Source organism: Leopardus geoffroyi, chromosome E1, assembly GCF_018350155.1.
Source record: "Leopardus geoffroyi isolate Oge1 chromosome E1, O.geoffroyi_Oge1_pat1.0, whole genome shotgun sequence".
NCBI lineage: Eukaryota > Metazoa > Chordata > Mammalia > Carnivora > Felidae > Leopardus > Leopardus geoffroyi.
Window position 1 is genome coordinate 38,022,551 of NC_059330.1, and position 25,745 is coordinate 38,048,295.

The following is a 25,745-nucleotide window of genomic DNA, read 5'->3' on the forward strand; positions in this document are numbered from 1 at the left end:
TGAGGGTTTTTCCCCATCTGTATAATAAATATACTACCACCTACCGTGAAAGTTGTTGTATTACATGAAACAGCATTTGTAAAGCATTTCACAAAGTGTCTGGCAGATAGCAGATGCTCAGTGGATGATAACAATTCTACTATGTTACTAACATCTGTAGAACTTCTTTTCTAGGACTCTATCTGATTGACATGAGAGATTAGGACAAGGATGCTTCTAAAAGTCAATGGTGCCATAGTTTTGTGGTGGAAAATATTTTAATACAAGACTCCCTATATTTGAGGGAGAGAGAACTGAAATCGCAGGAAATAATCTCTTTTCACCAGTGTTTTCCAAATTGTGACCTGGGGACTACCCATAATGGATTGCCCTGAAGGTCTTATTCAAGCCTACAGAACCCTGGGCCCTACCTCTGAATCACTGAATCAGACTTCCCAAAGGGTCGAACCCCCAGATTCTAACAAGTTCTTCGTGTGATTCAGATGCACACTAAAATTTGAAAATGTTTTTAGAATAAAGTTAGTTTTCAAGGAAAAATATAGTCTTGTCTGAAACCAGGAAACGTGAAGGTTGTTTACAAACATCGTGATACAGAGATGCTTCCCCAATAAGGAGAGGCGAGACATCACTGATCAAGAAATTAATCACCGTGGCTGACTTGTGTTGCCTTTTCATCCAGCTACTCATCATTCATCCATCCATCCATCCTTCCATCCATCCCTCCATTCAATAGATGTCAGACACTGGACAAATTGTATTATAGCCATAGTCTGCAAACTGACAAATTCTCTTCCTGAGGTAAAGTCAGGTCTTTGCTACTCCTCAGCTATTCCAGAGACAGATGCTCCAACTTTTGCTTCTTTGGGGCTTGTGGCAACCAGCCCTGTCAAGTAATCATAAATAGCCCCACAGCTGTTGACCAAGGTGAACACAGATAGGCTCTGATCAAGTGGCCTGGTTAAGCATAGATCTTTGCAGAAAGTGGTGGGAGAGGGAACTCTGGGGGTAAGTTAGCCAAAACGTCATCGAAGTTAGGAAGCATTTCTTTCTTTCTTCCTTCCTTCATCCATCAGCACCTTAAGGGAGAGATGATTATAGGCTAGTTAGCACTATACTTTTGTATGGAAGCTACAAAGATGGAAACTGTTTCTGCCCTGAAGGGGCTCATGGTGTGGAGGAGGTGACAGACATCTAAACACCTGACATCACTATAGTATAACAAAGGCTACAATTGAGAAATGTACAAAGTAATGTATTAACACAGAGAAATAAATTTTTGCACAAGCAGCAAAACATAATGATTTTTGGAGTCAAAACACATAATGAGCTCTGGAGTCTTGGGCTGGGATGCTGGCATGCCACATTGCAAGTCGGGAAACTTTTCTGAGCCTCAGTTTCCCCATAACCAAAACAGTGATTTTATTAGCACCTAACCTACCTCATAAGGTTGCTGTGTGTATTAAATGAAGTAATGCTCTGCTCACCTACTTCAGTCATTCAAAAGTACCACTGTCATGATTTTTGTCATGTTCATATAGCAATGACATTTATTTAATACTTTTACTTATATTGGTTCACCTTTTTAAAAACAGTCCCCAACATTTCATTATGAAAAATTTCAAACATTCAACACAGGTGAACGAATTTTACACGGAACATCTATAAACTCACCACCTACATTCTACAGTGAACACAGTGAACACTTTACTATATTACTATACTGGCTTGATCACATTTCTTTCTCTCTATATATAATATATATTTATATTTTAATATATATAATTTATTATGTTGATTTATATAGTTAATATAAATTAGAATTAATGTGTAAAAAATAAAAATACAAAATATAAATATATAAATAAATATATACTATATAAAAATATATTAAATAAAATATAAATGTATAAATATAAATTAATGTGTAAAAAATAAAAATATAAAATATAAATATATAAATATATTATATAAAAATATATTAGGGACACCTGGGTGGCTCAATTGGTTAAACATCCGACTTCACTCAGGTCATGATCTCACAGTTCGTGAGTTCAAGCCCCACGTCAGGCTCTGTGCTGACAGCTTGGAGCCTGGAGCCTTGGAGCTTCAGATTCTGTGTCTCCCTCACCTGCCCACACTCTGTCTCTCTCTGTCTCTCAAACATAAATAAACATTAAAAAAATTTAAAAATATATATATTAAATAAAATATAAATGTATAAATATAAATTTAAATAAGATATATAAATATATAATTATATATGATAAATATATTATATACAAAAATTATATATGTGATATAAACATATGTAACCTATAGATACAAATAATATAAAAATATAATAATTATATTAATTTAATTATTACATATAAATATATATAACATATACTTATATATATCAAAATAATTAAAAAATCAAAATAAATTGCAGACAATACACTTCCTCCTAAATACTTCAGCATGCATATCATTAACTAGAGTTCATATTTGTTTACAGTGTTTTTTGTTTCATGTTAAAGTTACATAAAATGAAATGTATAAATCTTAAGTGTCCATTCACTAAGTCTGACAGATACATACACCAGTGTAACCCAAACCCCAATCAAGAAATGGAACAGTGGGGTGCCTGGCTGGCTCATTTGGAGAACATGTGACTCAGAATCTCAGGGTCATGAGTTCAAGCCCCATGATGGGAATGGAGTGTACTTAAAAAAAGAAAGAAAGAAACAAATGGAACATTAACATCATCCCCGTAAAATTCCCCTCATTCCCCTTCCTGGCTAATCTCTTTCCCACCCCCACCCAAGAGGCAACCACTCTTTTGATTTGTTTTCACCATAGATTAGTTGTGTCTGTTCTAGAATTTCATATAACTTGAATAATACAACATACAATCTTTTCTGTAAGGTTTTTTATCAGCATTATGTTGGTGAGATTCATCCCATCTTGAATCAGTAATTCATTCCTTGTTATGGATGAGTAGTATTTCCTTGTATGAATAAACCACAGATTTTTTTAAATATATTTTTTTAATGTTTATTTATTTTTGAGACAGAGAGAGACAGAGCATGAAGGGGAAGGGGCAGAGAGAGAGGGAGACACAGAATCTGAAGCAGGCTCCAGGCTCCGGGCTGTCAGCACAGAGCCTGATGTGGGGCTTGAACTCATGGACCATGAGATCATGACCTGAGCCAAAGTTAGATGCTTAACCGACTGAGCCACCCAGGCGCCCCTCACAGATTTAAAAAAATCACCTTCCTATTGGTGGACCCTAGTCTGTTTTTAGTTCTGCCTGTTATGAAAAATGTCTCTATGAACATTCCTATACAGGTCTTTTTGTAAGTATGTTTTCATTTACCCCGAGTAAAATTCTAGGAATGGAATTGCTGGGCCAGGTCGTCAGTACATTTCAGTTTTGTACCAACTGCCAGATCTTTCCCCAAAATGGCATACTATTTGACATTCCCACCAAGTAAGAGTTGGTGTCTGATGTTACCAGTCTTTTTCATTTTAGTCATTCTGATGCATGTATGGTGTCACAATATGATTTTGATTTGCATTTATCTGATGACTCGTGATGTTGCATACGTTTTCATGGGTTTATCCACCATTTGCGTCTCTTCCTTTATGAAATGCCTCTTCAGGGGCGCCTGAGTGGCTCAGTTGGATAAGCATCTGACTCTTGATTTCAGCTCAGGTCATGATTTCACGGTTCTTGAGATCACGGAACAGTGCAGAGCCTGCTTGGGATTTTCTCTCTCCCTCTCTCTCTCCCCCCTCCCTGCTCTTGCTCTCTCTCTCAAAATAAACATTAAAAAAATGTTTTTGACCTAACTTTAGCAAATGGGAAATCAAGGGGTGTGAGAGAGCAAATTCTTGACCACTAGAACTATAAACCAGTGAATTTTCACGCTCTCTCCTTACAATTGTTTCTTCAAGGAAGGGAAAGTGGCGATACATCCATTTTTGCACCAAACACCCCTCCAATTCAGGGGGACTATCTCGCACTGTCAAACTTGATGAGGCAACACTACCTCCTTCCCTTCCTGGCAGAAAACTGCACACACGTCAGACCATGACTCAACCAATCAAATCTTTTGATAGATAGAGTGTGAGCAGGGGAGGGGCAGAAAGAGAGAGAGGGAGACACAGAATCTGAAACAGGTTCCAGGCTCTGAGCTGTCAGCACAGAGCCCGATGCGGGGCTCGAACCCACAAACCTTGGGACCATGACCTGAGCCAAAGTCAGACGCTTAACTGACTGAGCCACTCGGGCGCCCTGCATTTGGCATCTTGAAGCTTGAGGAAGTATCCTGGAGATGCAGGTCCAGCTGGAACCATACCACGACTTGGTGATAAGTGCCCTGAATTGGTGACATCAGCAGTGGACACTTCCTGAGAGAGGAGACCAGAGCTCGATTTCCCTCCTCTGCTGCCCTTCATAGTTAATGCTTTGTGAGTTAGGTTCTCCAAACTTCCATCAACACCATGAGTCCCCCTGCCTCTAGGAGACTCCTTTTCTCCTTTCAGTGGCCAGAGTGGGTATCTATTCCACGCCAAGAACTCTGACTGGCACAATAAACTACTAAGAGGAAAGTGCCCTGAACCATCTAGAAGGGATTGTGGCGTCAGAAACAACATGTCCATAATAAACTCTTCAGATTAGGCAGAAATGTCCCCTCAAATTGTAGGAAAGCTTCACTTAGAAGTTATGTCTAGAAAAGGTGGGTAGGTATTTTTAAAAGATGTTTCTTCCTTGAGCTACAACCCGATGTCTTCCTCTGATAGCCGTGTATGAATATGTCAACTTCCAGCAGACATAAAACTCCCTGAGGGTAGGGGCCCTGTTTCATCTTTTAAGTTACAGCTGCCTTACATGCACTGGCCTAAGCTCTCAAAAACGCATGTTGTATGATCCTCTTTACCTGTACTCGCATCCCTCAGATTGCTACATTTATGTTCACAGCTCTCATACCTAATTTTAGATTCAGAATTTCCTTAGGGGACTTTGTCTTTATTTTATTTATTTTTTTTTTTAATTTTTTTTTCAACGTTTATTTTATTTTTGGGACAGAGAGAGACAGAGCATGAACGGGGGAGGGGCAGAGAGAGAGGGAGACACAGAATCGGAAACAGGCTCCAGGCTCTGAGCCATCAGCCCAGAGCCCGACGCGGGGCTCGAACTCACGGACCGCGAGATCGTGACCTGGCTGAAGTCGGACGCTTAACCGACTGTGCCACCCAGGCGCCCCTTTTTTAATGTTTTTATTTACTTTTGAGATAGAGAGACAGAGCATGAGCAGGGGAGGGGTAGAGAGAGAGAGGGCAACACAGAATCCAAAGCAGGCTCCAGGCTCTGAACTGTCAGCACGGAGCCTGACGCAGGGCTCGAACTCACGGAGTGTGAGATCATGACCTGAGCTGAAGGTGGACGTTTAACCGACTGAGCCACCCAGGTGCCCCAGGGGACTTTGTCTTAATTGAAGCCCAACAAGGTCATCCAGGGGTCTCAGCTAAGTATCCTTTGGAATCTGGGGAGATTAGTAGTGTTTCAATCAAAGAATGCATTGACAATTCTTTGTCCTCTCTAGACACTCTGGCTGGGAGTTAAGAGGCATGGTGCCCTTACTGACTTCCATTTAATGGACTTACAAAAGGGAGGAGGAAGGGGGCACCCGGATTTGAACCGGGGACCTCTTGATCTGCAGTCAAATGCTCTGCCCCTGAGCTATACCCCCATGACCTATTATCCTTCTCTTCCTTGTCCACTTAAGGTGACTCAATACCACCAGGTTCCACCCACACCAGAGCTCTGGCAGGCTTTGTGTTCTAAAGCTCCACCTTCTTTTGTATCCATCATCTGCTGTGGCTTTTCTCTTGGTCACCAGCAAACTGGGTGGGGGCACTTGAAAAATGACATCCTGGAAACTAGCTGAAAAGGAAACTGACAGAGCACCAGCAGAGAAAGTGCCCACAAGCACTGTGTCAGAATTACTAGATCAGAATCCAGAGGCTAAAAAACACCCCCAGATATCCCCTTGTTCATGCCCTGACTCTTGATGGACTGAGGGTAGGAAGGAGAAGGAAGATGTCAATTATTTTGGATGGGATGACTCTCAGGAAAATCAGGAAACCCTTCTCAGGGCAACCAATGACAATCCCTTTGGCCGAATCCCTTTTGGCTCAGTTCTTGATGGAACATCGGTAGCCAGTGTCTAACCCAGGGCCCTGCTGCTGCCTGGGGCAGAGCTTTGTGGAGGGCTCGGTGAGCAGTGCAGTTTCTTCTTACACGGGCGGGGGAGAACTGAGGCCTCCTTTCAAGCCTGGCACTCGTGGGCATGGAGCGTAAGGGCACAGGCCTGAGGATGGCCTCTCTCCTCCCACCTCCTCTCCAAAGGCTAGAGAAGCAGAAGGTGAAGAAACTAGCTGGCCCCGGTCCCAAACTTGGGAAAGAAACAGCACACTTGGAGGCACAATAACATCACTGTTTATATAAAAGTAGAATTGAGACATCGTCTAAACATCTGTCTTCTATTCAGGTCAAGGGGTGGGAAGGGAAGAGATGCTGTCAGAAGAGAGGGAATCGGGTGACCTCTCCAAAGACCGATGGGCGCTGGCGGAGGTCTGGGGTGTTCCTGCGATAGCCAAACCGACCATTGAACCCGTTGATCATTTTCAGATCAGCATTGTAGTTATCATGCCCTGTCACCTGCTGGAGGGAATGCCCTTGGGGGCACAGAGAGAAGCCTGAGCCTGCATTCAGCCACCACCCCCCTCCCGCTTGCTTCCCCCCCCCCTCGCCCCCGCCGTCCCAGGGCTGGTATAGAACATGCTCCCCATGTCCCAGCTAAAACCTCAATCCTGGAGTGTCTCAAGGGTCTTGATTAAAAGCCAAGGGTTGATGAAGTCAAGGAGACAGCTTTCTAGAAACCAAACCATATACCACGAGTAGTATACAGGAGGAGTGTGAATGGTATGTGCTAGCGCAGGAGGGGCCAGAAGATTCTGGGCTTGGCCGAACTTGCCTTGCTCCCAGGAAGACTGAAAACATTTCACCCTTGCTTCTGACCCATCTGGAGAAAATGGATGAGCTCACTTTGGCCAAATGGTGCATAGGATCATATGACTAGAGTGTGGTGAAAGGGCGATGGGGTTGGGTGGGAGGAGGGTTCACACTGTCAGAAAAACAGCTCTCAACCCTTCCTTTCTTGTTGCTAAGTTGGGCTCGGAAGAGGAGCAGGACACAGCCTGCTCAGGCCGGGAGCAGTGAGGGGAACATGGGTTTTAGAGTTGGAAAGAGTGGAACTCTGATCCCAGCTAAGCCCTTCTTGGCCAATCACTTTACCACCCTAAACTTCCGTTTCCCCGGCTGTAGCACAGGGATAGCGTGAGGGCAGAAAGCATCTGACATACAGTAGGCAATCACTAAATATAAGGAGCACAGTGACACCATCTGCTCATGCATGAGAAGAAAAGCTGGAGGATGCAGTCCTTGGGCCTCTTCCCCTGAAAACAGGGCTCTCTGTGGCCCGGTTTCTCTCTCTGAACTGGGGGAATGCACATCACTCTTTCAAGTGGGTCCATGGTGAGGCTGGGAAGCCAGGTGGCACTTGCCTGCCCCTGCCCAGTTTCTCCGGTTCAGGTATCTCTGTCCTTGCCCGAAGATGTGGAAATAATCCACTATCCAGCCATCCCTGCCTGTGCCCCCGAGATCCTAAAAGTGAGGGAGAAAACAGACTGTCAGCCACCATGCTGAGAGGTGCACACGCAAACTCCCTTTGGGCTTATTTTGGGGAGAGAGAAGAGGTCACAGCCAGGGGTAACTGGGCCAGACAGATTAAATATAAATATACGTATTGACCTATTATCTCTCAGGGAGAGGCAGCATAGCTGGGCAGTCAAGGGCTGTCTGTTGCCAGACAGACTGGTTCCAGTCCAGCTCTGCCACTAACAAGTTGTGTGACCCTGGGCCAATGACACAGCTTTTCTGGACCTCAATTTCCTCCTGGCTTTAAGGAGGGTTGCTGAGAGATTTAAGTGAGATAGTTCCAACAAAGGGCCTGGCATAGTAAAAGTTACTTAATTTACTTTAAAAATATGCATTATTGGGGCAACTTGGTGGCGTAGTCGTTAAGCATCTGATTTTGGCTCAGGTCATGATCTCACGGTTTGTGAGTTCAAGTCCCATATCGGGTGAGCTCGAGCTCTGCTTCGGGTGAGCCCCACTTCTCTCTCTCTCTCTCTCTCTCTCTCTCTCTGCCCCTCGCTCACTTGCACACTTCTCTCTCAAAATATAAACAAACAAACAAACATACATTATTTGGGGAAGCCTGGCTGGCTCAGTCTGTAGAGCGTGCCATTCTTGATGTTGGGTGTGTAAGTTCAAGCCCCACATTGGGGGCAGGGTTTACTTAAAAACAAAACAAAAAAAAAATCCCCATTATCTTTTTTTTTTTTTAATGTTTATTTATTTCTGAGAGAGAGGGAGAGGGAGAGAGAGAGCACATGCGAGCAGGGGAGGGGCAGAGAGAGAGGTAAACAGAATCTGGAGCAGGCTCCAGGCTCTGAGCTGTCAGCACAGAGCCCAAAGCGGGGCTTGAACCCACGAACTGTGAGATCATGACCTGAGCCTGAGCCAAAGTCCGAGGCTTAAACCACTGAGCCACCCAGGAGCCCCAAACCCCCATGATCTCTATGCAAATGAAGTAATACCTACTACAAACAGTTGTGATGGTTAAATACTTACAAATGGAAAATTTAAAAAGTGTGTACACCGTATTATTTTCAAGCTTTTAAATACTCAAGTTTTTCTCTTTTTTCCTCCTAGACTCTGGTTCTGTCATAAAAATTACATGACTAATTACACGTACACCCTCAAGCATGCCACATACAGATGTGTCCATATACACGCGATATACACGCAGACACGCAGACACAAACACTGAGATCATACACAAAAAACCCAAGATTTGTTCCCAGAATAACCCCCGCTAAGCCCTCCTCTCCCCTACCCATACCACTGTGACATATGGAGACAGAAATATTGGAGGCAAAGGTGTTGAAGCCATCAGCAAATAGCATCAGGATCTTTGATCCCGGGTAGGACTCTGCTGAGAAGGGGCAACATCCACGAGGGGAAAGGGCTGGGGAGAGTGAGGTAGCAGAGGTTCGGGAAGCTTCCTTCCTGCCTGCTCACAGAAAGTCCCATCGAGGGGGCTCCTCTGCAACTATGACGTCACCGATGGAGGGCGCCCCGCCTGGCAGGTGTTCGCTGAGGTCACAAGCATTTTCGCGCTCTTAGAGAATCTGTGGTGCCAGTTCACCCCAAGGTCGGGTCCATGACGTCAAAAAGGACAATGACACCGATCTGTTTGGGAGAGGCCAGGTTCCAGGCCCGTTCGCTAAGGCTTGCAGAAACCCAAAATGGGAACATTCTCAAATTCAGGGCTGGAAAGTGATTTTGTGAGCCCAGTGAACTCAATACCTGTCATCCGCCTGCGCCAGTTCCGGGGGTTCAGTAAGAAAACCGAGGGGGTGGGAGGGCCCGCCCGAGGGGTAAAACGCCCCGCCACAGGGTCGAGCTCTGTGGGGACAGACAGTGGGATCGTCCGGGGCACTCATAAATAACCTGTTCAGTCCGGCGCAGCACTGGCGGAACCACGCGGCTCCGGAAGTATCGGCGGGCGTGGTAGTCCTGCTGAGCGTTGTAGGGCGGAATCGCCGACCAGACCTTGGGCCTCAGGTGCTCATAGGTGCGGGCCATGGTGCTCACGGCCACACCATCCAAGATGAAGCCCTTTTCCAGCCGCAGAGGACACTCGCACACGCGCGACATCCCAACCACTACAGCCTCCGAGGGCCTTTCTGGTGGGAACTGAGGGCCCTAGGTAGGGGCTCCCTTGCGCATTGTGACGTGTCAAAGACTCCTGCGACACAAACCCTATAGCCCCATCTAATAGGGTAGGCTCCTAGGGCTGTGAGGGAAGTTGCTTGCGTGGCCGTGGGATGAAGGATGACCAACAGGAGACCACACAAGAGGAATTGGAGATTGAAGAGGGGCATTACAGAATGTGGGCAGTGTGAACGCAACTGGGCCCCGCCCTACTATATACATTTCCCAAACTCCGTCTCCTTGGGAAGCTTGTTTGTACTCAGTACGATCAGAAAGTTCAGATAGCATCTACTTCCGACTCTCATTTTACACAAGTGGGAATTGAAGCTCAAGAAACATTGGGATATTCCCTAAACCCACTTAGTGGTGGATCCAGAGCCAGAATTCAGGTCTCCTGACTTCCAGGAAGTCCTCTTAAAGCACTTCTCCCCACCCAACCCCATTATTTCCATCAGCTAGTATTCCTCCTCCAGCTTAAAAAACAACAACAACAAAAAAACACCCACAAGAAACCAGCAGGTTGACACATTATCCCCTGGCTAATTTTTTTTTGTATATGTGACAGGATATAGCAAACCATGAACAATGATTTCCTCTAGTTGTTGTGACTACAGGTGATTTTTATTTCCTTCAACTTTTCCCCTTGAAGAAGCCCTTACACAGATGGTTTAACCATCAAACTACTCCTCACACCCAACTGAGATGCTATTATCCTACACGAGACAACAGGATCAGAAGTCTTTTATATTCACTATATGAAGGCACGTGTATGAGAAAAGGTTGCTTTATACCTATACGCAGAAAACCACTAATTCTGGCAATACTCAGCATATCTAAGGTTTCTATACCATGAAAGGCAAATTCCTAGAAACCTGAAATTATAGGTTAATGTCTATAGTTTGAGTCTACTCTGTTACAACTTGAAATGGACCCAGGCAGAACATATAAGACATAAGACAAGGAAGGGAAGAGACCCAACCCTCACTCCTATTTGAAGGTGAGAAATTTCACATGTAGAGTTCACACAACAGGATAAAAAGGATTAATTTTACATCTCACGTCACATTAAAGACTTCAATCTCACCAGGCTGGAGGATAGGGGGCAGGAGGAAGACAGGTCTGTTTTAGACTTCTGAATGTATTTCTAAAACAAGATAGGCTCAGTCTAGACAGCACCAGATCTCAATCTTGGCTGCTGCACCTTGGAATCTCCTGGGGAATCTTTAAAAGGTACTGAGGTCTGGGTCCTACCTCCATAATCTGACTTCACTGGCCTGTGATATTGCCTGTACATGTCTTTTTAACTCCTCAGGTTGAGGACCACTACTTAAATCTAATACATTCCATGCAGAATCTTAAAGGACAAAAGGGTAATCTTACAGAGTATGTGCTGGGGTCCTTACATACTCTCATCTCTAGCCTTACAAGAGAACACTTAAGGCTGGGTATTTTCAGAATACTGTTAATCTGAAAATAAGATGCACGAACACAAACCTCAATCTAAAAAGCCTATTCCAACATCTTTAGGCCGCACTATTGACCCAAACCTGCCAAATGGTCACTTTTCCTCAGGCCTTGAAACATCACATAAATCTTCCCATGGTTTAGAAAGAAAAGTTACAGGGGCACCTGGGTGGCTCAGTTGGTTGAATATCCAACTCTATTTTAGCTCAGGTCATGATGCCATGGTTGTGAGATTGAGTCCAGTGTAGGGCTCCACACTCAATGTGGAGCCTGCTTTAGATTCTCTCTTAAAAACAAAAACCAAAACCAATGTCCAATTCCTTCAAGTAGAATTTGCCAAGGTTTACACCCACTGTGCTGGTATCATCACATCACCTTTATTTTTTAAGGTTTTGAAGTTTTTTTTTTTAAGTTTAGAGTGGGGAAGGGACAGAGAGAATCCCAAGCAGGCTCTGCAGTCTGGGCCTCCAACTCAGGCACTGTGAGCTTGTGACCTGGCTGTGCCACCCAGGCGCCCCCATCACCTTTTATCCTCGAACTAAGGTTTAGCAGGTACATTATACAGCCATCCTGTCAAAATGTTTTGATAGCAAAAAACCTGATAATTTAAAATAAGATAAAATAATTCAATCACCATTCATAAAAGCAAACCCAATGGCAGTTACATACATGTTAGATTTTACAAATAACGTCATTTATGTGCCAGTTTACCCAAAACCCAGAACTGCACAAATATGCATCTATACACCTGTATCTGGTCCTTCCTCACGTCACTCCTGGACCTCCATGTGTGTCTAGGACCTGACCATTCACTCTACATTATCTCAAATGAATTGCAAGGCAGTTACCTGGGGTAACCTCCTATCAAACAGTACCTACTATCTGCGATTTAAGGACTCCAAACCCAAATAAGTTTTTACAGCAGAAATTGGAAAGTCCGTAAGTGTCTATAGAGTCGAAAAGTGCAAGTACTGTTTATCTTTGTTTTACACACGTCCCCAGAAAGTTTGCACTGAGTAATTTCATTTTACAAAAGGAGGCAAGGGCTAGGTGGTGTCAAGAAGAGTAACGTGTACAAGAGAACAAGAAGGCAAACACTGGGAGCACATAACTTTTACTTCTTTTTTAAAACAGATGCAGGAAATAATCATGCGATGCTGCCAGCATTGGATGCAATCCTGGGCCACAAGTCTGCACACTCCTTTGCAACGGGTCCTGTGATAGCAGAACCTGCATAAAAAAAGAATGTGGGGACAGGTAAGATCAGACAGACCCAAGGTTAAATCGTCCCATCTCAAAGACCTAGGGAACAATGTGGATACTTTCTTACCTTTCATTTCACCTTTATTATTTACTATGACCCCCGCATTATCTTCAAAATAGAGGAACACTCCATCTTTTCTCCGGTATGATTTTCGTTGTCGAATTACCACTGCTGGATGTACTAAAAGGGAAAAAAGGGTAGCAGTCATTTAACCTGTCCCAGTGCCACCACAAGAAAGCAGTTTACATCCCACCCAGTTCCCCAACATTTCCATTTGGACGGAATGCATACTCACCATTAGCTTTTCATTCCCTAAAAGCAAGTCTGAGAGACAAACCCCTTATCAAACACCAATCGCCCCTTATGGACAGACCTTACTCCAAGTCAAAACTGCCTGCATTTCCTTCAAGTGTAAGTTTGGACCTTCTTTCAGGAGAACAATTAGCAACATACCAGCAGGAAACTTGCTAAGCACCTTCTATGCTTTCATCCAACAGGTGGGGACTGTTAAGATCCTAGTATCACAAAATGGGACCCCCTTTAGAACTGAAAAAGTAGAGGGGCGCCTGGGTGGCTCAGTCGGTTGAGTGTCCGACTTCGAATCAGATCATGATCTCGCAGTTCGTGAGTTCGAGCCCCGCGTCGGGCTCTGTGCTGACAGCTCAGAGCCTGGAACCCGCTTAGATTCTGTGTCTGTCTCCCACTCTCTCTGCCCCTTCCCTGCTCATGCTCTGTCTCTCAAAAATGAATAAGCGTTAAAAAACAAACAAACAGGGGCGCCTGGGTGGCGCAGTCGGTTGGGCGTCCGACTTCAGCCAGGTCACGATCTCGCGGTCCGTGAGTTCGAGCCCCGCGTCGGGCTCTGGGCTGATGGCTCAGAGCCTGGAGCCTGTTTCCGATTCTGTGTCTCCCTCTCTCTCTGCCCCTCCCCCGTTCATGCTCTATCTCTCTCTGTCCCAAAAATAAATAAACGTTGAAAAAAAAAAACAAAAAAAAACAAAAACAAAAAACAAACAAACAAACAAACAAACAAACAAACAAACAAACAGGGGCGCCTGGGTGGCGCAGTCGGTTAAGCGTCCGACTTCAGCCAGGTCACGATCTCGCGGTCCGTGAGTTCGAGCCCCACGTCGGGCTCTGGGCTGATGGCTCAGAGCCTGGAGCCTGTTTCCGATTCTGTGTCTCCCTCTCTCTCTGCCCCTCCCCCGTTCATGCTCTGTCTCTCTCTGTCCCCAAAATAAATAAACGTTGAAAAAAAATTAACAAACAAACAAACAAACTGAAAAAGTAGAGAGGCCAAGCTATTAACTCATTAGGCAATGTTCCACCCCAGTATAGATCCAAACTTCTAAGAAAATACACACCTAGATGTAAAAATTACTGCCCTCCAAGATTATGTTGGAACTGAATATGTACCATGTTAGATTATATAAATATCAGCTCATTTACACATGAATTTAGCCAAAGAAACCCTGCAACTTCTAGCGTGCATACGTGTACACACACTCCTTGAACTCCCTGAGTACGTCCAGGATCGTGATCACACACTCTACTTTATCTCAAATGCCTAACTGCTACTGCTGGGCACATACGTATGTTAATAGAGCAAAAACTTGGATTTAACCCATCTATCTCATGGCAAAAACACAAAGCAGAATCATTTAAAAATGATTAGATCTATCTGTAATTTTTCATATGTAGTACAATCATCTGTGAAGCAAGAAGAATGGGTTAATGGGAAGGTCATGGTCCCATTTAAACAAGAAATTTTTTGCACGCAAGTCAAGAAAAAAGGACATACGGCAAAATATTAACAGTGATCATCTCTTGGAAGTCTGAAAGTTGGGCAATTTTAATTTAACTTCTATTGCCTATGTAATTAACTGGGTTTAACTTTTTGAGGAACCGTTTTCCAGGGTCTTAAGTAACTTCTAAAAACTTACTTGCACCTAAAGTGAACACTTTCCCAGATCTTCATCTACTGCACTTGAAAGAACTAAAGTCAGACACAACCTGCATGCAAACCTTGACAGTCACTGAACAAGTTACTTAATAATCTGACGTTCAAGTTTTCCTCTTGGAAAATAGAGGTAACAGTTACATTGCCATATTCAAGGTCAGACACTGCAAATACAGGATTTTTTATAGGACAGGGATCCTGGCTATCCTTGAGGCAAATACTGTCTCTATACATAGACTCTGATCAAGTTTTTAACAATGAAATACACGTTGAGGGTTAACTAGTATTTACTAAGAGCCTCCTGTTGAGCCCTTATCTACTCAAAACCATTTTTTAAAAAGTAAACTCTACGCCCAACATGGGGATTGAACTCATGACCCCAAGACCAAGAGTTGTATGCTCTACCCAGAGCCAGTCAGGCACCCCTACTCATAACCATTTAAATTCTCACAAATGACCAATCTAGCAGATGAACAAGGCCACACAAATCCAAGACTTTGGACTTCCAAAACTCCCCTTTCCACTGCCTGCATTTCAAGTTTCTGCTATATGGAAGCCTAACATGAGGGGATGTATTCATTTAGCAGAACCCAGAACAAAGTAAGACATTGATGGAGTTGGAAATTCACAACTATTTTTAAAACCATGAAGTGTTCTCTGGTCTGTCCCACAATAATCAGATGGAGACCAACAACATGTACTGCTGCCATCTCACCAACGGTGACAAGCGGGTTGCTCTGCCCTTCTCTGACAGCTTTCCAGGCCACAGATCAGACCCAGCAAGTGTTCTAAGAGGAAAGCCTGTCCAGTCACATGTAGATCTCAATTTACACACTGATTAATCGATGTTTAACCACAATGCTTGGTACTCCTTGCCTACCAAACCCTCAAGTGGTATTAAAGGAGAACAAAGATTTTTGACCCAAAGGCTAAAAAACCAAGCAGTAGAGATGTGTGTTTATGCAGGTTTACCAGGAGTAACTGCAGTATGTGGCCAAGACCCATCATATTTGTACTGTATATTCAAGTGATAGCTCAGACTCCTCAGGAAGAGGAAAACATTCCAGGGCAGACAGACTAAACAGGTACAGGAGGAAAGTTCCAAGAGCTGAAGTTAAGTGCACGGAGTATCAGAAGCTCTAAAACCAGACAAGACATTACAAGTCAGAAGTGCTCCAAAACCTTCTCCCCTCGACCAACTCCTACACCTAGTGGGGATTAAGCAATGACCAGCTCCCCGTTTTAGTGTCTACCAGAAGAGATTTAGAAGCAACCATGACAAACTTTTGACAAGTCACAATCTTGAGTTAATCTCCTCTATAAAAAGAGCCTGCCTTAAAACACGAAGGACATGTTATTCTGTACTTACAAAGTGCTAGGTGTCCCAGGCCAAATGCTCTACACGCTTTATCTGAATCTCACAACCACTTTATGCAAGTTTTCATTCTTCCCTTTCAAATCAGTAGTTCCAGGAAAGGAAACTTGCCTGACACCTGGTCAACTCTAAATGCCTATTAAAAAAACAAAAAACCAAACAACCCCCACATTTACTGGGCATATGGCTGGCTCAGTTGGTAGGGCATGTGACTCTTGATCTTGGGATCCTGACTTCAAGCCCCATGCTGGGTGCAGAGATTACTTAAAAACTGGGGCGCCTAAGGTGGCTCAGTCAGTTAAGCGTCTGACTTCAGCCCAAGTCATGATCCCCTACTTCGTGGGTTTGAGCCCTGCGTTGGGCTCTGTGCTGACAGCTCAGAGCCTGGAGCCTGCTTCAGATTCTGTCTCTCTCTCTGCCCCTCCCTCCCCTGCTTGCACTGCGTCTCCCAAAAATAAATAAATACTAAAAGAAATTTTTTAAATTATACACACACGCACACACATATATATACACTAAACACCACCATATTCATTTGTAGCTGAGAAATCAGCAATGAGCCAGACAGTTACCTGCTCTTCTGAACTTAAGTAGAAGAAACAACTCTAATGCTACACAAAAAATACCACTTGGATTTAGGTTACTGGAGGATGGGGGGCCGGGGGTGTGTGTGTGTGTGTGTGTGTGTTGGTGGACGGGGAGATGTGTTAACGAGCAAGTGAGCTAAAGATGATTGAATTTGAGTATTCCAGGCAGGAGGCACAAAGTACAAAGGATCTGAAGCACCAAGGAAGGTGGAGGGAGAAATCAAGACCTGAAAGCTGGAGAAGGCACCATGAAGAAGGACTAAGTTCTACAAGGACAGGGCTTTTGTTTCTACAGGTATAGGTACCTGATGTGGTTTAGAACTATCCACTGAACTCGGGGAAATGGCAGGGTAAATATGTACTTCCTCGCAGCTTGTATTGGGAACCAAGAAAGAACTTAAGTAGGGAAATGACAAGCCAAGGTTTACATTTAAGCCAGCCAGGTGCCCCAAGACTTACACTTTAATTTTTTTTTTTTTTCCAAATATTTATTCAGTTCCTGACAGAGAGAGAGGGAGACACAAAATCTGAAGCAGGCTCCAGGCTCTCAGCACAGAGCCCGACGCTGGGCTCGAACTCAGAGACCGTGAGATCGTGACCTGAGCTGAAGTCTGCCACTTAACTGACTGAGCCACCCAGACACCCCAGACTTACATTTTTAAAAGATGGGCCCTGACTTCAGTGTGGCAAATACACTTAGGGCGTAAGGGGACAAGGACAAATGTAACAATGGGGTGCATGGCTGGCTCAGTCACTAGCACATGTCACTCTTGATCTCTGGGTAAGGAGTTCAAGCCCCAGGCTGGGCAGAGATTACTTAAAACAATTAAAAAAAAAAAAAAAAAAAAAGCGACAGATACAACAAAACCAGATAGGGAAGAGAATAGTCTCTAACACAGCCAAGAGCAGAACTTCAACTGCAGATCAATAGCTCAGACTTCCTCTCAAAGAAAATCAAGCGTTTAAGAAGCCTTGAAAATGGTAGAGTAACTGTTCCATTTTCTAGTAAAGGGCACCTGTCCACCAAGCAACAGGAGGACTCAGGACCTCCACTCACCCTTCTTTCTGAGCTCTGGTTTGCCTTTCTTCACTGTGGCCATCACCATGTCACCCACGCCAGCAGCAGGAAGTCTATTCAGTCTTCCTTTGATCCCCTTCACAGAGATGATATACAGATTTTTGGCTCCTATAAAAGAATGTAAACAAACATGACTTTTTTGGAGAGCTTATTAAGCAGTTCCCCCCCATCCCACCCCACCATTTCCAGAGCCTCTCCCTCCCCTCTTACTCCCAAAGAGTTAGTCACCCCCCCTCCCACCTGACCAAGGTGGAATACCTTGTCACACCACCGATTGAAGCAAAACAACACAGCATGCTGCTGCTTCACCCAAAAGCAGTGTTTTTCCTCTGCCCTTTCTTGACGGCTCAGTGGGTCATTAGTCAAGGCCCAACGAGTGCTTTTAAAAGGGGGGGGGGGTTGGCAGGGTGCAGCTGAAGGTCTCACCCGTGTTGTCAGCACAGTTGATCACGGCTCCGACCGGAAGACCCAGGGAAATCCGGAATTTCGCACCGGAGGACCCACCACGTCCTGCGGGTAGGAAGGAACACAGGAATGGGGTCGCTGTCTAGTCATGGTTCGGAGTTGCCCTCACACTCGTAAGGTATAAATTCATTCGCACGTGCTTTGGGAAACGGCAGACTAAATTCCCTCTCTCTGGGATTCCACCTACCCCTCCCCATGTGCTACCCCGTTCTCATGGCGAACAGCCAATTCCACACTATTACCGCCTTTACGTGGAGAGTAAGGGGCCTGAACCACCCAATCTTCGCTCCAGCTTTTGCACCACGTACCTCTTCTTGCAAGACGGGAGCCCGCACAAGTCGCCCAGCATGGGGCCTAAGCCAGCCCCACTTCAATTCCATTACTGGAGCTCTAAGCGCAGAGCGACCCCGCGAGGTTCGGTCTAGAGTCCCGTCCGGATCCGGCCAACTCAACCCGCCAGGCCCCCCCAGCCGCTTTCGGCAGCCCTTCCACCGCTCTCTCGCGGCCCTCCTCTCCCTCTCCGCCCGGGAGGAGCGCAAAGCGCCACAGCTGCCCGTGGCCACCGCTCCGGGCGCGACCAGCGGCCACCTCGCGACAGATGGCGAAGGATCTCCCAGATACTCACCTCGCTTCGACATCTTTGCTCAACAAGGAGTCGGAAAAGGAGTCAGTGCAAAGGACTCTGGGATATGAACTTTGATGCCCCGCCCAATCCCGTCACGTGTCCCGGAGCCTGCTCAATCCGCCTCTTCCCTCCACGGCTTCAGGGCGCAGTTTTATTACGTAATAAATGCTGGACGTGGGGTTAAGTTCTCGCGGCAAAGTGGGCGGTGTCGGCGCTGAGGGCTGCTGGAGCGAGTGACGTCCGGAGTCTCCTTTTTAAGAAGTCTAATGTAGTCGGGGGCACAGAAACATTGGTAAATTTACCCAACAACCTCTTTTGAGCACGTAATATGCGTCAGGAACTTCGCTGGACCTTAGAAGTTCAGAAGTGATTGATTAAAAGGTTCTGTGCTGTGTAGGGGCCCCCGAAGAACACAGGGCGTGGGGGACCGAGCGAGAAAGCTCTAAACGGTACCCTTAGGATGTGGTATTGAAAAAAAAAACTGTGCTGAAAAAGAGATGGCGAGTAAAAATAAACAAATGTGAAAGTTCCCTCGCCCCCTCCCCCAAAAGGATGTGGTATTGGGAAGAGCCATTCTAGCGCTGCAGATAATCCCGTGTGCGGTGTGTGTGTGTGTGTGTGTGTGTGTGTGTGCGCGTGCGTGTGTGTTTGGTTCCATACCCATTTGTATTTTAGAGATCCTGGTATGTCAGTTATCCCTTTTATAGCTTCAACCTCCCCATTCTGGCCTCTTTCCTTCTGTTGATATATTCAGATATTAATTGAGCACCTGCTTTATGCCAGGTACTGTCATGGGCATACATTAGACTACATCAGGGGGAAAAAACAGATAAACGATTCTGCTAGGGTGGCAATGACAGTGAGTATTAGACAGTAAACAATAGATACAATAACTGCAGTGTATATAGTGTGTTAGATGATGCATACCGTGGAAAAGTAAAAGCAAGGTAAGGGGGATCAGGAAGTGGGTGGAGGGGCAAATTGTAATTTGAAACAATGTGGTCAGTGTGGGCTCCATGGGAGAAGCTGACATTAAAGCAAATAAGATTATTTGATGTTAGATTTTAGGTGAGGGAATTCGCAGGGAAGGGCAGTACAGATAGTCATGAGCCAGTGAAGGCTTCCTAAGGCATGAGTGTGCCTGAGATCACTCTAATTGAAGCTAGACTGTGGGAAAGGACACAAAGTTACAAGTAAGGAGATGTGCTAGGAAGCTCTTGCAATACTCAGGAAAGAATGATGGTGATTTGGACTAGAGTGGTAGCAGTAGAGGTAATGTAATGTGGTCAGGTTCTGGATGTGTTTTGGAGGTACAGCCAACAAAATGTGGGGCATGAAAGAAAGGAAGGAATCAAAATGTCTCCAAGGCCTTAAACGTCTGAGCAAGCTGAAAATGGCCTTGCCATTAACTGGCTTGGGGAAAACTATGGGGGAACAGATTTGGGGGTTAAGAACCGGACTTCAATTTTGGACATGTTAAGTTAGATGCCTATTAGACAACCAAACAAAATTCAAATAACAAGTTGGACACATTAGCCTGGAGTTCTGGAGAGAAGGATCTATAAATTCGGGAGTTGTTAGCATATAGGTATACAGTTGACCCTTGAACAATTCAGGGATTAGAGGCTCTGACCCCTCCATGCACTCAAAAATTCATGTATAACTTTTGACTCCCCTAAAACTTAACTACTACTAGCCTACTTGACCAGAAGCCTTACCAATAGCATAAACATATTTTGTATGTTGTATGTACTGGATTCAGAATACTGGATTCTTAGAGTATAAGACAGAAAATAAAATGTTGTTAAGGAAATAATAAGGAATAGGGGTGCCTGGGTGGCTCAGTCAGTTAAGCAGCCGACTCTTGATATTGGTTCAGGTCATGATCTCATGGGTTTGTGAGTTCGAGCCCCACCTTGTGCTCTGTGCTGCTGTTGTGAAGCCTGCTTGGGATTCACTCTCTCTCCCACTCTCTCTGCCCCTCCCCCTCAAATAAATAAACTTAAAAAATAATAATTTAAGAAAATCATAGGGAAGAAAAAATACATTTACAGTACTACAATATATATACTTTTTTTAATTTTTTTTTCAACGTTTATTTATTTTTGGGACAGAGAGAGACAGAGCATGAACGGGGGAGGGGCAGAGAGAGAGGGAGACACAGAATCGGAAACAGGCTCCAGGCTCTGAGCCATCAGCCCAGAGCCCGACGCGGGGCTCGAACTCACGGACTGCGAGATCGTGACCTGGCTGAAGTCGGACACTTAACCGACTGCGCCACCCAGGCGCCCCTACAATATATATTTTTTTAAAAATGCGTATATAAGTGGACCAGTGCAGTTCAAACCCATGTTGTTGAAGGGTCAACCGTGTTTAAAGCCATGACAGTGGATGAGATCATAAAGAAGTAAGGATAGGGGTACCTGGAGCAAACGACTCTTGATCTTGGGGTTGCAGGTTCGAGCCCCATGTTGGATGTAGAGATTAATTCAAAATAAAAAAAAATCTAGGGGTGCCTGGGTGGCTCACTTGGTTAAGCATCTGACTCTTGATTTCAGCTCAGGTCATGATCTCATGGTTCGTGAGTTCAAGCCCTGCATCAGGCTCTGTGCTGATAGTGTGGAGCCTACTTGGGATTTTCTCTATCCCGCTCTCGCGCGCTCTCTCTCTCTCTCTCTCTCTTTGCCCCTCCCTCACTCACATACACACTCTTGCTCTCAAAATAAATAAATTTAAAAATCTAAAAAAAAAAAAACAGTAAGGATAAATAAAGACCATGAGCTAAGCTCTGGGGCACTTCAACATTAAGAAGTCTATAAATCTGTACATTTATAACTCTCTCTTATCACTCTTAAAATGCCTTCAGTTGATCCCACCAACTTCTCTAGCTACCAATTTTTCACTCTCTTTCACTTCTCAACCAAATTCCATGGGTTTCTGAATATATGATTTCCTTAGCAAATGTGTCTCTCTTGATAAATGGAACCACCATCCATCCAGGTGTCCATCTGAGACTCTTAGCCAAGTCTTTTTCAGGTTGCCTTCTAAAGGTCTGTTGTAGGGGTGCTTGGCTGGCTCTGTGTAGAGCATGGGACTCCTGATCTTGGGGTTGTGAGTCCAAGCCCCATGTTGGATGTGGAGATTACTTAAAAAATAAAAAAGAAATCTATAAATAAATAAGCAAACAAATAAATAAATCTTAGGGGCACCTGGGTGGCTCAGTCGGTTAAGCGTCCAAGTCTTGAGCTCAGCTCAGGTCTTGATTTCAGAGTTGTGGGTTTGAGCCCCCCATCGGGCTCCGTGGAGCTTGCTTAGGATTCTCTTTCTGCCCTTCCCAGGTTCATGCTCTTCTTCTCTCTCAAAATAAATAAAATTTTTTTAAAAAAGTGTCTGTGGGGGTGCCTGGGTGGCTCAGTCAGTTAAGCCTCTGACTTTGGCTCAGGTCATGATCTCGAGGTTCGTGGGTTCGAGTCCTGCTTCGGGCTCTGTGCTGACAGCTCAGAGTCTGGAGCCTGCTTCGGATTCTGTGTCTCCCTGCTCCTCCACCACTCGCGTTCTGTCTGTCTCTCTCAAAAATAAATAAACATTTAAAAACCAGTGTCGGTCACGTCTATCCACTTCTTTCCATCTCCTCTAGTCCTGCTACGGTCCATCTCTTACTTAAACTACTTTTGAAGCCTCCTAGCATACCTCCTGACCTCTGTTTCTCCCTCTTCCACCCACTCTCTCATGGCCAAGAATCATTTTTCACAAATACAAATATTACAGTGTCACTCTCCTGAAAATCCTCCAGTGGTTTCTAGTGCTCTTAGATCAAAGTTAAAATCCATATGGTGGTCTACTAGGCCCTGACCTGGCCTCGTCCTACCTTGTCAACCTTATCTTGCACCATGCTTGCTGTTGTTCCAAAGAGTTGACATTTTAGTCCCAGATACTGTCCATGCTCCTGAATACCCATAAGTCTCACACATGCTTGGAACACTCTACCCTGCCTACCCTCATCATGTGCATCATGTCTACTGAAGTTCAGATTTCAGTTTAAATGTCTCTTAGGGAAATCTGCCCTGACCCCCATCCTAGGTCAGGTCCCCCTGTTGTAACCTATTTTGACATGCTGCATTTTTCTTTCATACGATTTTATTTTTATTATTTAATTTTTTTAATGTTTATTTTTGAGACAGAGCGCGAGTCGGGGAGGGGCAGAGAGCGAGGGAGACACAGAATCTGAAACAGGCTCCAGGCTCTGAGCTGTCAGCACAGAGCCCGATGCAGGCCTCAAACCCACGAACCGTGAGATCGTGACCTGAGGCCGAAGTCGGATGCTTAACTGACTGAGCCACCCAGGCGCCCCTATTTTTATTTTTTTTAATGTTTATTTATTTTTTTTTCAACGTTTATTTATTTTTTTTGGGACAGAGAGAGACAGAGCATGAACAGGGGAGGGGCAGAGAGAGAGGGAGACACAGAATCGGAAACAGGCTCCAGGCTCTGAGCCATCAGCCCAGAGCCTGACGCGGGGCTCGAACTCACGGACCGCGAGATCATGACCTGGCTGAAGTCGGACGCTTAACCGACTGCGCCACCCAGGCGCCCCTTAATGTTTATTTTTAAGAGAGAGGAAAAAAAAGAGAGAGAGACTGTGTGAATGGGGGAGGGGCAGAGAGAGAGAGAGAGGGAGACACAGAATCCGAAGCAGGCTCCAGGCTCTGAGCTGTCAGCACAGAGCTGGATGTGGGGCTCAAACTCACAAACCGTGAGATCACGATCTGAGCCGAAGTCAGATGCTTAACCGACTGAGCCACCCAGGCATCCCCCTCTTTTTTTTTTAACTTTTAAAATGTCTTTTATACTATTTATTACAATTCATAAATATACATTTGAAGATTTTTTGTTGAATGACCCCTCCCCCAACTAGTCTATAACTAGTCTATAAGTTGCATAAAGCCTGGGTTCATGTTCTTTTTTTGTTCAACAGTATATCCTGAGCACTTAGGATAGGGCCTCACTCAGTAAATACATGTTGATTGGTTGCTGAACAAATGAAGAAGTTGATCTCAATCATCTCCATATGTCAGCATCCTTGCATAAAGGAGCTTTCATTCACTTACGGCAAAATTAGAAATATTTGGAATATATAGTGTTTCTTATAAAGTTACATTTACTCAATTTAAAGGACTGCCTATTATTCTGGAATTATCTTCTTTTCATCTTTTTTGATGTTAAAAATATTTCTTACAACCCTATATCAGCTTTCTACCCTCCCAATGCCACTGTTTTGTGTGTGTGTGTGTGTGTGTGTGTGTGTGTGTGTGTGTGTGTGTGTGTGTAATTTCAATGGTCCATGAAAACCAAAGGCCTGGGAATGATCAATCTCTACTTCCTTATTTCTTGTATGCACACATTCCTTGAACTCCTGTAATCTAGCTTATGTCCTCACTACATGACTAAAATTATACTAGAAATTATATATGTTGAAAAATTATACTAGAAATGTCACCATGACCTACTTGTTTTCAAAATCCAAGGACACTCCTCAGTCTTTATCCTACTTGACCTTCACAGCATTTCACATTGTGACCATTCCCACCTTCTTAACACTCTTCACCCATGGTTTCCATGATGCTACTAACAATAGAAGTTACTATTTATGGAATGTTACTGACTACTAGTCATTGAGTTAAGCATGTTACTAGAATGTGACTTCTTGGATCCTCCCAATAACCCTCGTATTATTATTCTCACTTTACAGATGAGAAAACTGAGAAATAAAAAGGTTAAGCCATGTGTCTGAGACCACATAGCTTGTGAAAAGCAGAGCTGAAATACCACCCCAAACCTGGCTGATTCCAAAGCACAGGCTCAAAGTCACTATGCTCTCTCCTCCTGTACTTCCCTAGGTGATCACGCCCATCCTGAGAGCTTCAATTGTCATCTCTATGCTGATCACTTCCCCCATCTATATCTCCAGCCCAGACATTTCTGCTTAGCTCTAGCCAATATATGGAACTGGTGATTGGGATACTTTTACCCCACAGGCTCTTCAAACCTGCCAGGTCCAAAACAGAAACCATCATTTCCCCAGGAAATCTGCTCTTCTGCCTGTATTAGTTTTCTTTCCTTTTTATTTTTTTAAGTAAAGTCTACACCCAACATGGGGCTCAAACTCACAACCCCAAGGTCGAGAGTCACATGCTCTACCAACGAAGCCAGCCGGGCCCCCTGTGTTAGCCTTCTAAATAGGTGCTACCACCAGTGTCTGACCATAAGATTCCATTGCTTAAAACCCTATGCTGGCCCACTAGTGCTTATACAATAAAGTCCAAGCTCCTTAAGCACAGTATTGGAGTCTTTTCCTGAAATGGCTTTCCTCCTCTCTGGGCTCATTTCCTATCACCTTGCCTCTTAGACTTCACTCTCCAGCAACACCATATGGCTTAGGATTTTGGGATTCTTGCCTTATCCTCGTATTCTTCAAAATTGTGCTCAAATGTCATCTCTTCCCTGTGCTGTCTCACAACCCCAGCACGCTCGCCCCTGAGCCACCTCTTTACTCAGAGCAGTGGTTCTCAAATTTTCATCTGAAGACCCCTTAACATTCTCAAGTTATCGAGGGCCCCAAAGAGTTTTTGTTTATATAGGTTATATCTATCAATATTTACCAGACATTTAAACTGTGAAATGTATGTATTTTTTAATGCACTTACGATAATAATAAGTCCATTGCCTTTTAAAAATACTTAACATCTTAAAATGAAAAATAGCTACTTTTTTCCAAACGGTAAGGGTGACTTTGCTTTACCTTCTTCTGGAGATCCCTTTAATGTCTGGCTTAATGAAAGGCAGCTTGGATTTTTATGTTCCCGCACTTATTCTGTTATGATATCACAACATGTAACTTCTGGAAAACTCTACTGTAACCTCATGAAAGAACAAGAAACAGGTAAATAACGTATTAAACGATGACCTTTTCTCTTGCTAGAAAGGGCCTCCGAGACTCCCCCCACTCCCCAAAAAAGTCCCCAGGCCACCATTTGC

The 25,745-nt window shown here is 44.5% G+C and overlaps 3 protein-coding genes and 2 non-coding genes across 5 annotated transcripts in view; 1 reads left to right on the forward strand and 4 right to left on the reverse strand.

Annotated features, from left to right (window-relative positions):
- Positions 1-5,666: 5,666 nt before the first annotated feature.
- TRNAC-GCA lies at positions 5,667-5,738 on the reverse strand. Its single transcript has one exon. It is a non-coding gene; the product is annotated as a tRNA-Cys (tRNA).
- A 731-nt stretch (positions 5,739-6,469) lies between these two features.
- CE1H17orf98 (chromosome E1 C17orf98 homolog) lies at positions 6,470-10,162 on the reverse strand. Its single transcript, XM_045488643.1, has 3 exons — positions 9,629-10,162; positions 7,615-7,714; positions 6,470-6,726 (listed from the first exon to the last, which is right to left on the reverse strand). Exons 1-3 carry the CDS (start codon positions 9,833-9,835, stop codon positions 6,569-6,571), a joined length of 465 nt encoding a protein of 154 aa, XP_045344599.1. The 5' UTR covers positions 9,836-10,162; the 3' UTR covers positions 6,470-6,568.
- Positions 10,163-12,454: 2,292 nt separating this feature from the next.
- Positions 12,455-18,827, reverse strand: RPL23 (ribosomal protein L23). Its single transcript, XM_045488647.1, has 5 exons — positions 18,711-18,827; positions 18,047-18,130; positions 17,600-17,728; positions 12,687-12,800; positions 12,455-12,586 (listed from the first exon to the last, which is right to left on the reverse strand). Exons 1-5 carry the CDS (start codon positions 18,721-18,723, stop codon positions 12,504-12,506), a joined length of 423 nt encoding a protein of 140 aa, XP_045344603.1. The 5' UTR covers positions 18,724-18,827; the 3' UTR covers positions 12,455-12,503.
- Positions 17,878-18,012, reverse strand: LOC123604737. The gene has a single exon (XR_006715469.1). It is a non-coding gene; the product is annotated as a small nucleolar RNA SNORA21 (small nucleolar RNA).
- A 76-nt stretch (positions 18,828-18,903) lies between the features above and the next one.
- Positions 18,904-25,745, forward strand: part of LASP1 (LIM and SH3 protein 1) — a 51,628-nt gene continuing 44,786 nt past the window's right edge. Inside the window, exon 1 of the mRNA XM_045488646.1 lies at positions 18,904-19,002. The gene's annotated coding sequence lies outside the window, so the exon portion shown is untranslated. The remainder of the gene's footprint in view (positions 19,003-25,745) is intronic.